We start from the raw sequence: 15,851 nt of genomic DNA on the forward strand, positions 1-15,851 counted from the left end.
TAATGGAACCCTGTATACGCCCATATAACTATATAGGGTAATAATACCTCATCAAAGGGGATAAATTAGGTCAAAAGCCTCCGAAATTTGACTTTTTGGCAATTTTTTTACCCATGAAAGGGAACGACATAGACACCCAATACGGATAGAGATACATACTATGGTCCTAGGCTACCACACCAAATTTTTAGATTTGGCAATTTCCAAAATTTAAGGGGTGGGCCAAGGTACCCCTCCCAAATTTTTCAAGGGGTGCATTAATATACCCATGTCTTATGAAAGGGAATGGACCCCTGTATACGCCCATATAACCATATAGGGTAATAACACCTCATCCAAGGGGATAAATTAGGTCAAAAACCCCCGAAATTTGACTTTTTGGCAATTTTTTACCCATGAAAGGGAACGACATAGACCCCCAATACGGATAGAGGTACATACTGTGGTCCTAGGCTACCATACCAAATTTTTAGATTTGGCAATTTCCAAAATTTAAGGGGGGTGGTCCTATGTACCCCTGCCAAAATTTAGGGGTGGGCCAAGGTACCCCTGCCAAATTTTAGAGGGGGTGGTCCTAGGTACCCCTAGGTCATTGACCCTGGGTCAAGGTCATTGACCTTTGACCTATGACGTCACGAAAAATTTTGCTGACTCGACTAGATATACGGGGACCCCTACTACTCACGTCCTTCAAAAGTCCAAGAGAATACATTTATAGTATCCTTAGAAACTTCTTTACTGAAGTTTTTCAGAAAATATGTAAGTTTATCGAAAGGCACGTCTGAAAGTTCTGTTACTTGGTAGAAGTGTCTAGGGTCCAAATAATCCATAAAGTACATTGCTTCTTGAATCTTGAAGAAATACTCGAAACTACCATGTCCAATATTGTGTTGAATGCTTCGATGCAGTACCTGGTCATTGGATAGAAGCAGCTTCATATTCATATTCACAGGAAAATCTTTGTCCATCTCTGAAGGCGAATTGTCGACAGGTCAATAAAAAAAAAAAAAGAAAAAAAAAAGAAAAAAGAAAAGAAAGAAATCACGTTCTAAGTCTTCAAATTTGTTATTGGCCCATTCCGCAAAGCTTAATGCTGCATTCTTAACGGATTCAAAATCATCTCTCTACTCTTTCACTTGGAACAGAGTAGTCTGCACCATCCGATAGGACTACACTAGCAGCACCCTCTATTTGGAGATAGTTTGACAGAGAGGTCGTCTCGTTACTTAAAATATCTTAAGGAACATTTGTGCTGTCCGAGTTGTTTTGAACTTGAGAAGATCTTTTATATATCCTTTCACTTTACACCTAGCTTTTGGTTTGATATTTTCTGTAGAAGCAATTTTCTTAATTATTATGGTCAACTCTATATACAAAGCACTTTCTGGGTTCGAAAAATAACCAACCTTTTTCTGAAAAACAGTGTGTTTTCTACCATCTTGTTTCCGCAATAACTGTAAGACGCCTTTGTTAACATCTGATCTTGCAAATGTCCATATATATCGTACAGTCATTCAGCAAAACAATGCCACAGAATCAATGCAATTTTTTCTCAGATCACATATGACATGATTGAGTATATGAGCGTAACACCACACGTATAATTGAATTTCTTAGTGGTTAAGCGGTTAGCGTATGCGCCTTTGTCGTGGGAGACCTGGGTTCGATTCCTGGCGGGAGCTCAAGTGCTTCGGATTTCCCGTAAATCAGTATGTTCCGTCTCATATAGTCTCGCTGCTAAAAGGGCCGTTAAACTCAAAATCAACTGAATCACACGTTTAACTGATATTAGGTGAATTGAAAAAATCCGAATATTGTCCTTGCATGTTACTTGAGTCATCGGTTGAATTTCCAATACACTTCTTAATATCAAGGTTCAACTTCCTGCAGAATTTCCAGCAGTAAATCGCAAAGACACTGGCCTGTGGTAGATATGCATTTTACAATGACAGCAATACTTTGTTTAACAACCATTTTAACAACATACCTCAAAACAACAGAGCACTGGCCTGAAACTACTATATCTTTAGTAGTGTCTAATAGGACAGGAAATATTGAAGCTTGAGAGACTTCTTTCGAAATATCTTCTCTGATAAGTGTGTTGATAGCATTCAAAACAAAATTCACCGTGTTTAGTAAAAGTTATGCGACCACTATCCTGCTTACTTCCTCGTATATGATTCTTCTCGGTGACCTTATCTAAATTACTTTTAAGCGGAAGATCAAATTTGCTTAAGAAAGGAATAATATCCAAAAAGTTTCCATGATCTATAGCTGTGTCTTTCAGTTTATAGGTTGCTACATTTCCTCTGTAAATAAGCCTTCTTTTACCAATGAGTTTCTGCACTTTAACAACTCGATACATTACCTGTCTGTTCTTCTCAACCTTATACTGCCGTTGTTTTACCTGTTCATGAGGAAGTAGTTCCTTAACATTATGTTCTCTTTTGTTAGATATGTAAGCACCCACATTGGTCTAATGTATTTTGGAAGACTCGTGTTCTCTTACTCGCTGATAAATGTGTTTAATGTTACGTTTGTCACGTACAGAACCTTTAAGAGAAGTTTGTTCGATCTGGAGAATAATCTGTGAACACGCTGGAAAAAAAAAATGCTTGAAGTGGTACGTTTTGTCGCGGATTAAATATCCGAAATGTTTTAATCAGTCCAAGACAGGTTGTAATTTATATAAGTGGTACGTTTTGTCGTGGAATAAGTATCAGAAATGCTTTAATTAATCCATGACAGGTTGTCATTTATGACAGGTCATCAAAAGTGGTACGTTTTGTCGCGAAAATTCAAGTGGTACGTTTTGTCGCTGGTACGTTTTGTCGGGACACCGTTTCTGAAACTCAGAAAGGCAATTTTCCCCCGCCTTCCCCAAATGACCTCTCCTGCTCTTTATGAAATGGACAAATGACATAAGATATGAACTAGACAATTATTTGGTTAACACTTCTTGTAGATCTTTTCGTTTCTTCAAATTGTTTTCTTTTTAAATCGTGCATACAAAAGCTGAGTTGTAGCTATAACAACCTAGACAAATTCTTACAATTTCCTTTTTCAGGTTTCTTGTTTGCCGATCGCAAATGTATATACATGAGGATAGGTGATCGTTGAGTTATAATACATAATATCAACGATAAGGCTTTTCAATTTATTATATTCAAATTTCCCTTGCGAGGGACGTCCACAATTAGAAGCTAGAATACACATTTTCAGCATGTAATATTTAAATGGGTATCTTTTATTTATGTTTTAGGTGGAGAAATAAGCTTGATCCATTCAATGTTCTACTCTGCGTGTATACTGCCTTAATGTTTAGAGAAATACATCATTGACGTAACTAGTGCATTTTTCTGGAAGGAATTATATATGCCTTACTTCTGAGAATCGAAAGAACCTTTGAACAATCACATTAAATGAAATCTTTCAGTTTTACGTCCCACGGTTATGCCGTCTAGGCTAAAGAAGAAGGTGATGATGAGAAATGAATGAAATAGTGAAATAAAGAAAGTGGGAGGAAACGGAAGAACCCCGAGAAAATCTACGCACACGGTGTTTGTCCACCACAAAGTTTACGTGGCGCGAGCTGAGATAGAACCAAGGTCCTCATACATCAGAGGTGAACGCTCTACCACTTAGCCACCGTAGCCCTCAACAAACACAGTTTCAGATATGATCCAACGGTATCCTAAGGGAAGGAGACAAAATATGATCTAGCGGAGTAGGCCCCTCTAAATACACTTATGAAACACATTCACTTTTCAGTTGATTTACTGCACAGGAATTTAATTTAATTCTTTTGTGGAGTTCAATATCAACTTGAGACAAGATAACATCCCGTTTATCGTTTGTGTGGACAGATTATTATTATTATTATGATTATTATTATTATTATTATTATTATTATTATTATTATTATTATTATTATTATTACACTTTTATTTACTACAATGAGTCCGAAAAGTGAGGGAAACAGCATGTAAGTATTAATTGTTTACAAAAAAAAAAAAAAAAAAAAAAAAAAGAATGCCTAGTCACATAATCCTCACATATCCTCAGATGGCGCCTTCTTGGATAATAATAATGATGATATGCATTTTGGAATGTAATTTTTCTACATTGAACATTAGGTACGGCTTACATGTTCATTCTAATATGAGTACCACCGTCCAATGCCACATACACACACACACACACATACCAAGAAAAAAGAAATAAGTAAAGAAAAAAATATGGTCAAAACCATATCGGCCCAAATCTAAAGATTTTCTCCTAATAAACACAGTTAGTATCTATTATTTTTAACAGAAAAAATCAGTTTACTTATTAAGTGAACTATAAGGAAATATTTCAGGCCCTCTACTGTCTGTTACTTACTGAGATTAAAATTCAAATAGAATTATTAAAATTTAGATTGTAGACTCACTGTATTTTTATTAAGATTCATATTGGGTTGATCTGCTTCCTGACTGCTCCTTAAACCTTCCTGACTCTTACTTTTCCTTAAACCAGTAGTTTCTGACCTTGTTCGACTGACGACGCTCACGACATCGCGACACATTTGATGTTTTATTAGTAGTAATAAGATTTAAGTTTCTATGAAGTAATGACTCCATGAAGTACTGAGTGTTTTGCTACCGCTGGAAGCATTGACTGGTACAGCCTGTTCAAAATTTATTTTTACTAATTATTAAACGCTTCGTGATTTTTAAATTCTAAAATTTCGCGACACACTCTATGAGATTGTGCGACACAACAGTCTTGTCACGATACGCCGGTTGGAAACTACTATCTTAAGTCATTATGATGTTATACCCATCAGAATTTGTGTATGTTTAATATCAAGATTGAGAAACATAAAAGCTCTCATTATAACATTCTATTGGAAGATGAAGGTTAAATCAAATTATATATGTTTTTCTTTTTTTTTTTCTTACAGCTGGTAAATATTTTAATCGGAGGAAATGATATTTGCAATGAATACTGCTTCGTAGATCAGGATAAGGATTCTCCAAGTGCTCATCGCAAGCAATTGGAAACAACACTTGACTATTTGCAAAAGAATTTGCCTAGAACATTTGTGAATCTCATCCATATACCAAGTAAGTTAAGGATTGAGGTAATCTCATGATCTGATTACTTTTACAAATATCCTATAAATTATAATTACTCTGGAGGTTTACATCGACACTATGAAGACAAGATAGGGTCGAGAACCTCATGTTTTTTTTTGCCTATTACACGTTGTCAAAAATACAGATATAAGTTGCTTTCTGGTAATTGTGAGATGAATCTTTGGTTCTTCAGTATGTTGAACACTGTGAATTCTTGATCAACGTTATTGGTACTTTAGCTGAGAACTGTACAAATGTTAGATAAATCTTTTTTTTAAACCTTATTTTCAATATTGTAGAATTCAATAAATAATAATAGTTGGTATAGTTTAGTGTTTATGTAGAGTATCGTGCATTATAAATATTTTCCAAAAAATAAAATATATGTTAACAAAACAACTTGCTGTACAATCACCAGCAAATATAAATTACACACTATTTTTTCTTTCTTTTTTTCGTCGATAACCTTCGAACCAAATAACCAACTGGTATACAGTATACAGCACTGTATACGGATTTTTTTTCTTTCTACGTCAACAAAATATAAAGCTGGTCGGATCTTCCGAAGCTATCGAAGGGAGAACATTCAGGATGTGAACACACATTTATGCTAGTTTAAAAATAATCATCAATCGCTATGTCTTCTAATGATCGATTTGTGATTTCAATTTTCCTTGTATTTTTTAACAAATCAACATGTTGGCAATATGAAAAAAAAACTAAAATAAATAAATAAATAATAAAATAAAATAAAATAAAATAAAATAAATAAAATAAAGTAAAATAAAATAAATAAATAAAATGTCGAAAATATAAAAGAATTTTACATTCTTCAAACGAAAGAAAAATGTGTCAAAAGCTCTAACTCTCTCTATAGCATTTCTTCTCACTTTTAGAATATACTTTGAGGCTCATTCTTCTATTATATAAGTACTATGTCAGGGTTCCCGTATAACTAAATATTATCTCTATCTCTTCATGCTCACGTCCATAAACTAACATAATCATAATATGAAAATTAATAGAATAATAAAAACCTTTGTAATGGAAATGAAACGAAAACTTATCGCCTGCTCCGTAGCTAGAGTACTTGCTTCTGACGTGCAGTCCCAAATACTGCTAGGAGTTCAAAGAATAGAATCTTACAGCATGCTAAGGATTCTACTGTACAAAAGGACATGTCTCTCATAACTTCGTTGTTGCATAAGAATGTAAAGCAAAATTACATCCATACTTACACACAAAAACAAAATAAATAAAATAAAATAAAATAAATAAATAGTCGAATTATTATATTGGTGCCTTTATGGACAACAAATCTATATACTTGTCCATTGTTTTCAATTAAATGTTATTTATTCTTCCAGAAATACAAATTTGCTCTAAGCTTTAGAAATGTCCAAATAGTAAAGTTGGATACTTCATTTAATTACACTAGTGAACAATTTTAAGCATTTTGTCTGCCACATGGACAAGAACAGGTCATCTTAACTAAATCGACCCTCCTCAACACGAAGATGACGATAAAAAGTACGTAACACGTTAGGTTTGTGTGTAACAGAAGCTACTTGAATTCTCGAAAAAAAGTGACGGAATGGTCTATTTTGTTAATACACACAATTTTAACTGTACCACTATTACATTTAGTTAACTAAGGACTCTGACCAGAGATGCAATCATTTTACAGCTAAGGAAATATAAAATAAAATTAATTAATTCTACTTTTGTAAAATTTTAGTTTTTGACTTAAGTACTTGGCAATAAATAGCTTTATTTTGGCGTTTTAAGTTTGATTTAATTTAATAAATGAAAATTAAGATATTTATCTAAATTACAATTTAAATTACAATTTCAATGTTTATTTACTGTATTAAATCAAGTTTTTTAAAAATATAAAAAGTATGTTTCATATTATAAAATATGTGTCAGAATTAATGTTTTATGTTGTCTCTAGTGGTATTAAACTAAAATATGAAGCTAATGGACAAAGTATTATAGAAATTGCGAATATTTTTAAAACTTACAGCTATTTATTACTCTTTTAATACGTGTCACTTTCTCTAACTAAAACCACCAGTAGTCTTCCATCATGTGAAAATCTCACCTAACTCGATACCTCTGCTTCATTTTCTTGACTACTCTGATAGAACTTTTCTCCTCTCTTGTCGTTACATCTCCTAAGTTCTCAGAGAAATGGCCAGTTTTTTACGGTATAGTGTGATTCAGTTGCTCTACTGTCCCTCAAGTAAAGAAAAGGATGTATTTTGTAAATCCCTCCTTCAGTCCTAGTAATATCTCAATGATCTTTAAATATCCACAAATATGCCAGTAGTACTTGTTATAACTCATATCTAATAACATAGACATACTTCCATGTGTTCCTTAATGTCTACGGAATGCCACTCATATTGATGGTTTAGTAATCGGCATACGTAACAAATACTTTAAGGCTTGATTTTGAAGAGTCGATGAACGACTTTTATTTTTTCAGGAATGTGTTGAAAACCTAATGCTTCCATTAAACCATCTATCTATATCTGTACAAGTACAGAGGGAATTGTCCATGACACAATAACCAGAAAATTGTTCATGCCTGTTTCTGAAAATTGACATTCTAGTATTAGGACTAAATAATTTCTGCTTCTTCGGCCTTGATTCAAGTAACTCGGGCTTATATTTAGTGAGGATCAGTCCCTCATCAAGTCATCCAGTAAGGTTTGATTAATTAGTTTATTTTTATTTTCTGCATTACAGCTTGAATCAAAAGACGGGGATTCAAACAATTCGTCTATTTGTTTTGCTAAAGAAGGTTCTTCTAGTTTTGAAGGTGTACTAGGATTTGGAATTCAGGTCTATATTGTACGGGTTTTATAGCAAATACAACATTAAGGTACTCAATATTATGTTCAGTTCGACACCCATTTTTGTTAGACAGAAATAAAAGTCTTCTACATAGCTGATTGGTTCACGCCAGGCCATTGGCGGGCACCACGAAAGACATAGCTCGATTTTTGTCGCCAATCATCCACTTAATAAAGTAAGAGTAACAAGTTGTACAGCATTTATGAAGACAACGCATTTTGTTTTCGTTGCCAACACTACATTCAAAATAAGGGGCCGTGGTGGTCAGTGGTAGAGCGTTCACCTCTGGTGCATGGGGTCCCGGGTTCAATCCCAGCTCCCGCCAAGTGAACCTTGTGGTGGACAAACATCGTGTGCGTGGGTTTCCTTGAGGTTCTCCCACTTTCTCCATTCCACCATTGCATTGATTTCTCATCATCACCGCCTCCTCCTTTAGCCTAGCCGGCATAATCGTGGGACGTAAAAGTTAGATTTCATTTTATTTCATTTCACGACATTCAAAATAACTGTAATAAATTTGTTTTAACGTTTCTGTTGAAGACTGACGCTGACTTTTTACAATATAGAACCCACAAACACAAAACAAAAATGGTTTGACAAATGTACACAAGCGCGACAAGATCTTTTCATCGCGAAGTAAACAAAGCTAGGCACTAACACACTGGAAACTGCTTGTATGGGGCAAAGTCAAAAACTAAAGAACGAAGTTTTCATAATAAACCATTCTCTTAGCCAATTTCCATCACCTAGGCACTTAGAACAATAAAATGATAGCATTCATAATATAACATATCCTCTTAGATTCAAAGTATACTTGTACATGTGTTAGACACTTTTTTTTTTAAGTGGCTATGCAATCATATGTTGTAAAATATAGAAGAAAAACTTACACAACGTTCGTGTTCTAAAAATATTTATTCCCTTCACCTTTGTCATATTTCCATGAAAGCAGAAAGCAGTGTTTCTGTCTGTGATATAATATTTCAAACTGGAAATATTTTCCCTTTCTTTTATTTTGTTTTTCTTTTGGCTAATTCATTCAATGCTTTATGGAACTTTCCAGACATATTGACGATAGAATAGACTTCTTTTATAAGGTAATGTAAAATCTTTTATAAGGTAAGGTTGTGCTTTTGCAGCAAAAAGAGATTGAAATCCTGAAAAAGGGACTTTTGCTGAGGAATTTCACAATTTTCCCTCAATTTCTGATAAAACCAGTGAACTTATCTAGAAGCAAGTTAAAAGAACTTTTGAGTAAATTATAACAAATAAAACAAGGTAATATTTATTACAATACCATAATTGTAGAACAGATATAAATAATTATAGACAAATACGTGTTTTTTAAAAAAGAAAGAAAGAAAATACTCAGTAAGAAATGGGATTTTATGGCTTACGACAAAGTAGAAGATGATAAAACATTTTCATGTCTATATTCGTCGTCGACAGCATATAACATTGATCTAATTCTGCCTATTTTCATTCATGTGCCAAAAACCATCAACTTATATTTTTAAAAGTACACTTTTCTGTTTAAGGTTTAAGCATTAAAAACATTGAACTTACCTTCCCGAACCAAGGAGCCCATTTGTTGCCATTAATACCCCACATTTCTGTCTCTGTACATTTTATTTTAAATATTTTATTATTAGTTGAGGCAATTTTCCAAACTAATTAAAGTGTCTATTATAAATTTAATTTTCTTTGCAGATATTATTCTTTTAAGAAACATGAAGAATGTGCCATTTATGTGTTACATGAAGCAATTGGTCCTATGTTCATGTTTATTTGGTGGTGTGGAGAGAGCGAAAGCAGAGTCTGTTTCTCGAATGCTTCAAGGTTATTGGGAAGCAGAGAGACAAGTCGTAAGTAGTATATCATTTGGAAAAAAGATCCATTTAAATAGCTTGATACGTCGCAGGAAAGTAGACTAGATTAGACTTCTTTATTGTTCTGAAATGAAATTAAGTAATTTGCAAAGATTTTTTTTCTTAGCTTAGTACCAAATTTTGATAATATTGCCTACCATAAGCTCATGTGGTCTAGGATGAAACGAGAAAACTTCAGTATAAGAAGTGAACACTACACTAGCAATATTGTGCCACCGAATATACTATTAACCTTCTTATAACTTAGAAATAGATTATGGACATATTCTTCCAATCTCTATTTTCAGTCTCTCTCTTTTTTGTTTTATATATCCTTCATTGCATTTTTATGGGAAAAAATCAATCACAAATAAGTATACTCTTATATCGTACGCGATCGATAAAACTCATCCGAATTTGCTCAAACTTGGCATAGTTGCCAAATATGCCCCTGGAAAACGTTTACGTAATTCCACTCTTCTGGTTTTATAACTGACATATTTTATATCCTACAATATTAGAAATATGTAACTCCAAATATAATATAATTTATATAATTATAATAATTATATTTATATTATTATATTTATATTATATTTATATTATTATATAATTATATAATAATTATATGATATAACTATAATCTACATATTTTTATTTTTATATAATGTATATAATTTATTTTTAGATTTATGGTTTATAGATGTGGTATTTCGTAACACTTTTCATATCTTAAAATTTCTTTCTTCTCGCCTTGACTCCGTAAAGTTGTCTGTTACTTCGAAGTTAAACTTCCAAGCCAAAGATTCCTCGATGGAGGGAAGTGCTCATCTTTTCATTCTTTCTTGACCCATATGCTCCTCAGATAGTTATAATAATAATAATAATAATAATAATAATAATAATAATAATAATAATAATAATAATAATAATAATAATAATAATAATAATAATAATAATTATTATTATTATTATTATTATTATTATTATTATTATTATTATTATTATTATTATTATTATTATTATTATTATTATTATTATTATTATTATTATTATTATTATTTTGGAAAATGAACACTCCACACTGGAAGTTGTGACAAGAATGGTCAGGAATAACATAAAATATGTACATAGCTCCGGAAAAGTGGATGAATAGTATGCATTGATAATAATTATAGAAAAGAATATGATATATTTAATCTCTTCAATGTGAAGAAGACTGTTTTGACAAAAAATAAATACAAATTTTATTGAGTCACCGATTGACGCTTCATCATGTGGACCCATGGACATTTGCCAATCCAACCACACTGTAGCTACGCCCATGAGTGGCAGACTTGGACCAGCTTAATAAGCATATGAAATGATGTTCTGCTACGCAGGATTTTGGTTCCCGAGTTATTGGCCATCAATTCGGAGTTCAGACTAAATCAAAATTTATCTAATTGATGTTTACAACAAAGATACATGGAGCAAATCTGTTAAACGTTGATTAGAACCATAAGAAAGAAACTGATGAGACGGTTGATTAGCTATGCTCTAAATGCAATGTGTACTTGTAATAAAGATTTACTTAGAAAACAAGTCCACAATAGCAAACCTATTCGTCCTCATGATAATTTTTCATGCTGAAAATTAGTCAAAAACAAAGAAATTTAAATTTGCTTATGCGTATAATTTTCATTGTTGTTTGTTGTTACTACATTATTATTATTATTATTATTATTATTATTATTATTATTATTATTATTATTATTATTATTATTAGTAGTAGTAGTAGTAGTAGTAGTAGTAGTAGTAGTAGTAGTAGTAGTAGTAGTAGTAGTAGTAGTAGTAGTAGTACATTTTCTACGTACAGTTATTGTCAAAAGTCTTATCATATTATAAACTTTTCAAAATTTTCCCAATAAAAGACACTATGTCCATACAAAACCATGTTTATTGTATCGTTTTTGAAAAACAATGAAGAAGGATACGAAAATTCATGGTCTTGTTTACATCAAGACAAATTCATTGAAGAAAGTTGCTTGGCAACAAACAGGCAGCTAACGTCTCGCTTTGTTTGATGATATGTCGTTTCAACGACACCTAGTGGTGTGTGTATGAAACCTTGTCACTAGTTCTTTCTTTACTTCAATGAATAGCTGTGTATGTGCTATTCAATCGTGTCGTAATATGAGCAAAATTGGATGCAAATCTGTAACAAGTAATCTTTTGTTTTCATTCGTGTGAACCAGTTGAATAGTGTGAAGAACATGCAAATACTATAAAATGCGGAAGAGAAACTGTTAACTAAGAGTCGAAGCACGTGTTCAAATGGTTATGTTGAGAGAAAGAATTCATTCTCGGCGAAAATTGCTCAGTGTCGAACTTTGAAAGATAGTCACAAAGTGGTGTAAATATTACACGGAAAAGCACTGATCTTCAAAAAAATTAACAACTTCTCTTAATTACAAGTTCACTGGAAAAACAAGCAAACGGAATAGACGTTAATCGTTTCGGAAGAACCAATAGAACTATGGAAAAGCCTTTCTAATCGGTATCAAATAGGACAGAGGCCCAGCGCCTTCAGATCTGTAGTCATAGAGTAAAGAAACCATTCCCTCAAGCAGGAAGCAGTACAAATATACTCCTGAGAAGAAAAAGAAACTCGAACAACTAAGAATGGAAGAGGGCATTCTGGACCGACTAATCTAAATTCCAACTTTTCACCTTCCAATGCTAGAAGTTAATGCATTGTGGTCCCAAAGAGCGCTTTCATCTCGACCGTGTAATATCTACAGCAAGACACGGTGAAGGTAGCGTCACTATTTGGACTGCCAAGTCGATAATTTAGTTCGAATTAATAGCATAATGTACAAAAATGTTTCACAACGTTTCAGAGAAGCATGGAATTTATCAGGAATGTGGGTTTGGGACAGTAACTTTGTTCTACAATAGGATTACCATCTCAAACATTCTTCCAATCTAGGTAGTAATTATCTGCAATTCAAAGACGACGCTTACATCATCAACAAATGGAATATTTGCCACAGTAATCGGATTTGTTACCCATCGAGCTCTTGGAAGATGAATTTGACAGAACAGTCCGTAAATAGATGCCAACGAATATTGAAGGTCTTTGTAGAGCTCTTCAGAGCTACTGGAATCGCATAACTTCGCAAAAATTTGATAAATTAATCAATCAAATGCCTAAAGTTTGTAAACCCCTCATTAAGGTTAAGGATCGACATTTTATTGAATGTAAACATAAGCAACAAATTTGTCTCAATGAAAACAGGGTCATATGTTTAAACTTCTTTATGGACAATATGGTATGAGCAATGATGTTTATTTTACACAATAAGTCTAACAAATCAGGTCGTGTATGGATACTTATAAAAAAAATCTGAAAATTTAGTACTGTGCTCAGACTTTGACAATCACTGTATGTTTGCATTTTGTATCTATTGTTTGAAGTTTGGCATTTTTCCTTGAAATGAATAGAGGAATTTATGATCAAAAAATATTTTGACTTCTAATTTTATCTTATTTTCAGGCCGAGAGTGGACGTTATGATAAAAAGGAAGATTTTACTGTAGTCCTTCAACCTTTCTTTCTTGGTGTACGAAATCCAGATAATGTAAATACAATTTTTGGTGAGGTGCCTGATCTTTCTTATTTTGCACCTGATTGTTTTCACTTTAGTCAGAAGGGAAATGCATTAGGTAAGACAAATACATATATCATAGCATTTTCGATTTTTAGTATTAGAATCTATTTATGTACAGTCTTGTCAAAATAAATTGTCAACTACTTCTCTTTGAAAACCCCTGTGTTTTTATCCATATTTGAAATTAAAATCAAATAACCATTAGTCATAACCAATTGTAGTCTTGATTTCAAGAAAAAGTGTTTAAATTCACTATATACGATTGTGAAGATACATAGCCAATGAAACCGAAAATCTATAGAGTAGCTAGATGTTTTTGAAACAAAACTATGCGTCAGTGGAAAGCTGTTTTAGGAAGAAGGTAGGAAAAGTTATAATTTGTTAACATTAATGAGTCGATTTCAATCAAACTTTTCATATTTTAATTTTTGTTTCACCTTTAAAAAGGTATCAAATGAAAGTATACAGCAAATAATATAGAAACAGGATGAAAGTTACTATCAGTAATTAATTGAAAATAACAATCACAATTCTATGATTACAGAAAATAGCGTTATTATATTTATTGCTATTCTTCATTTTGGAGAAATACAGAACTAAAGTCTCTAGTATGGGATCTTATGTAGTTTGGACTACACTTTGGCCTTAAATTCACGTCTTATATAGCTTTAGGGCTATAAAGATACATTACATTCCAAACAAATAAATAAAAGGGCTTCTTTTGACAGTCAAGATTTAAGGTTTGCTTATTTTGTTATAGTGTATGAAGAATGTTCTTTCTTGTATACTACTGATACTGAATCCTTGTATTAGTTCTTATCCTCAAGTAAACTTTCTTTAATTAATTTAACGCAAACTTTTAAAAATGAGACGACAGTTTAATATTTTGGTCATGAGTATTTTAACCTCTGAATACAGGACTCCTTTGTTTTGAGTATTAAATCATATTCTGAATTTAGGCATAGGGTGAAAGAACTTAAAGGAACATGCTGAAGAAAAAGGAAAGAAGGAATCATATATAGCCCTCAGTGAGAGCAAACATTTTGTGGAGGAAACCTTTTGTCGAATTCGCTTATTTTCAAAGCACTTCTGGTTAGTTTGAACTATGCCATACATTCTAGGGTTAAGACCTACGTTTCCTTAAATCACATTTCTTGATTTAGGATGTTTCACATCACAAATCAAGATTCCATTTTCCTTTTTAACTGTCTTATACATCTAACTTACTAAATCGATTTTACTTTAATCTACCTACCTATTTATTTACAGTTGCCAATGCGTTATGGAACAATATGTTAGAACCTGTAGGAAACAAGACGTATGGATGGGAACCTCTAATGGAAAGATTTTTGTGTCCTTCAGAAGATGCGCCCTACTTTTTTACATCTAAAAATAGCAAAACGTTCGTTGAGACGGGACATCAATGAACAAGGATGTAAGTAATGAATTATATTATTCACTTGCAATAAAAATTTCGTAACACACAAAATTTTGCAGTATTCATATGATTATTTATTTAATGTAACTTCACGCATATTTGTATAATTTTAAATGATAATAGTGACTATTATTATTAATACTTCCACTATATCCAAATTGTACTGTGTTATACTATATTGTTTCGACAAACATTGTCACCTTTATCAGCAACTCGAGTTAACTCACCTAAAACTATCGTCATTTTTCAAAACAATATCTTACACTGATTACATGTGCACAATCAAACAATGATTAGCTTAAAACTCTTGCTAATGTGAAGCCCTTGTAAACGAACAACTCTTTTCAACGATATAATGTTTTTTGTTGGTAAAACTAATGTAGATACCAAAAATTAAGCTTAATCATTGTTTATTAAGCAGAAATATTATTTAACTTATTTGTAATACATTAGAAGAAAGAAAAATAAGATTAAATGAAATACAGTAGATAGGGTTTCAATACAAAACTATTTCCTGACACTGGATAAAACACAAACACTCACAAGCACAATGTGAAACATTCTATACCAAAGAATACACAAGTAAATTATTCTCATTCTGTTGTCGGGAAACACTGACCACGAAAAGTATATTTTCACGAAAATAAGTTTAGAATGTTAGCCAATGTTAAGGACAACGCATTGAAAATATAGTTTATGATTTATAATCAAAAATATTATTTTCTTGTTGGTATGAAAAGGAGTTGAAGAATAGTGATTCAGCTAACATATTTCTTCTGCACTATTACTCTAATGTCCCTTGTGTTGTAAATATAATAGTTAGTACTAGAAGTATAATATAAACTATATTTTAAAGAAGTTAATTTTTATTTTGTTATAGTGTTAATACGTATCTATAGATAAAAATAGTA

The 15,851-nt window shown here is 32.3% G+C and overlaps 1 protein-coding gene across 2 annotated transcripts in view; it reads left to right on the forward strand.

The window, feature by feature from the left end:
• Positions 1-15,851, forward strand: part of LOC145667138 (phospholipase B1, membrane-associated-like) — a 165,267-nt gene that overhangs the window by 146,134 nt on the left and 3,282 nt on the right. For both annotated transcript variants that reach the window (XM_081734880.1, XM_081734884.1), the window contains exons 5-8: positions 4,946-5,108; positions 9,693-9,847; positions 13,389-13,557; positions 14,772-14,937. In XM_081734880.1, the coding sequence (XP_081591006.1) occupies positions 4,946-5,108; positions 9,693-9,847; positions 13,389-13,557; positions 14,772-14,929 (645 nt within the window). In that variant the 3' untranslated portion in view covers positions 14,930-14,937. The remainder of the gene's footprint in view (positions 1-4,945; positions 5,109-9,692; positions 9,848-13,388; positions 13,558-14,771; positions 14,938-15,851) is intronic.

The sequence above is a fragment of the Thermobia domestica genome, chromosome 1 (genome assembly GCF_964235325.1).
Source record: "Thermobia domestica chromosome 1, izTheDome1.hap1.1, whole genome shotgun sequence".
Classification (NCBI taxonomy): domain Eukaryota; kingdom Metazoa; phylum Arthropoda; class Insecta; order Zygentoma; family Lepismatidae; genus Thermobia; species Thermobia domestica.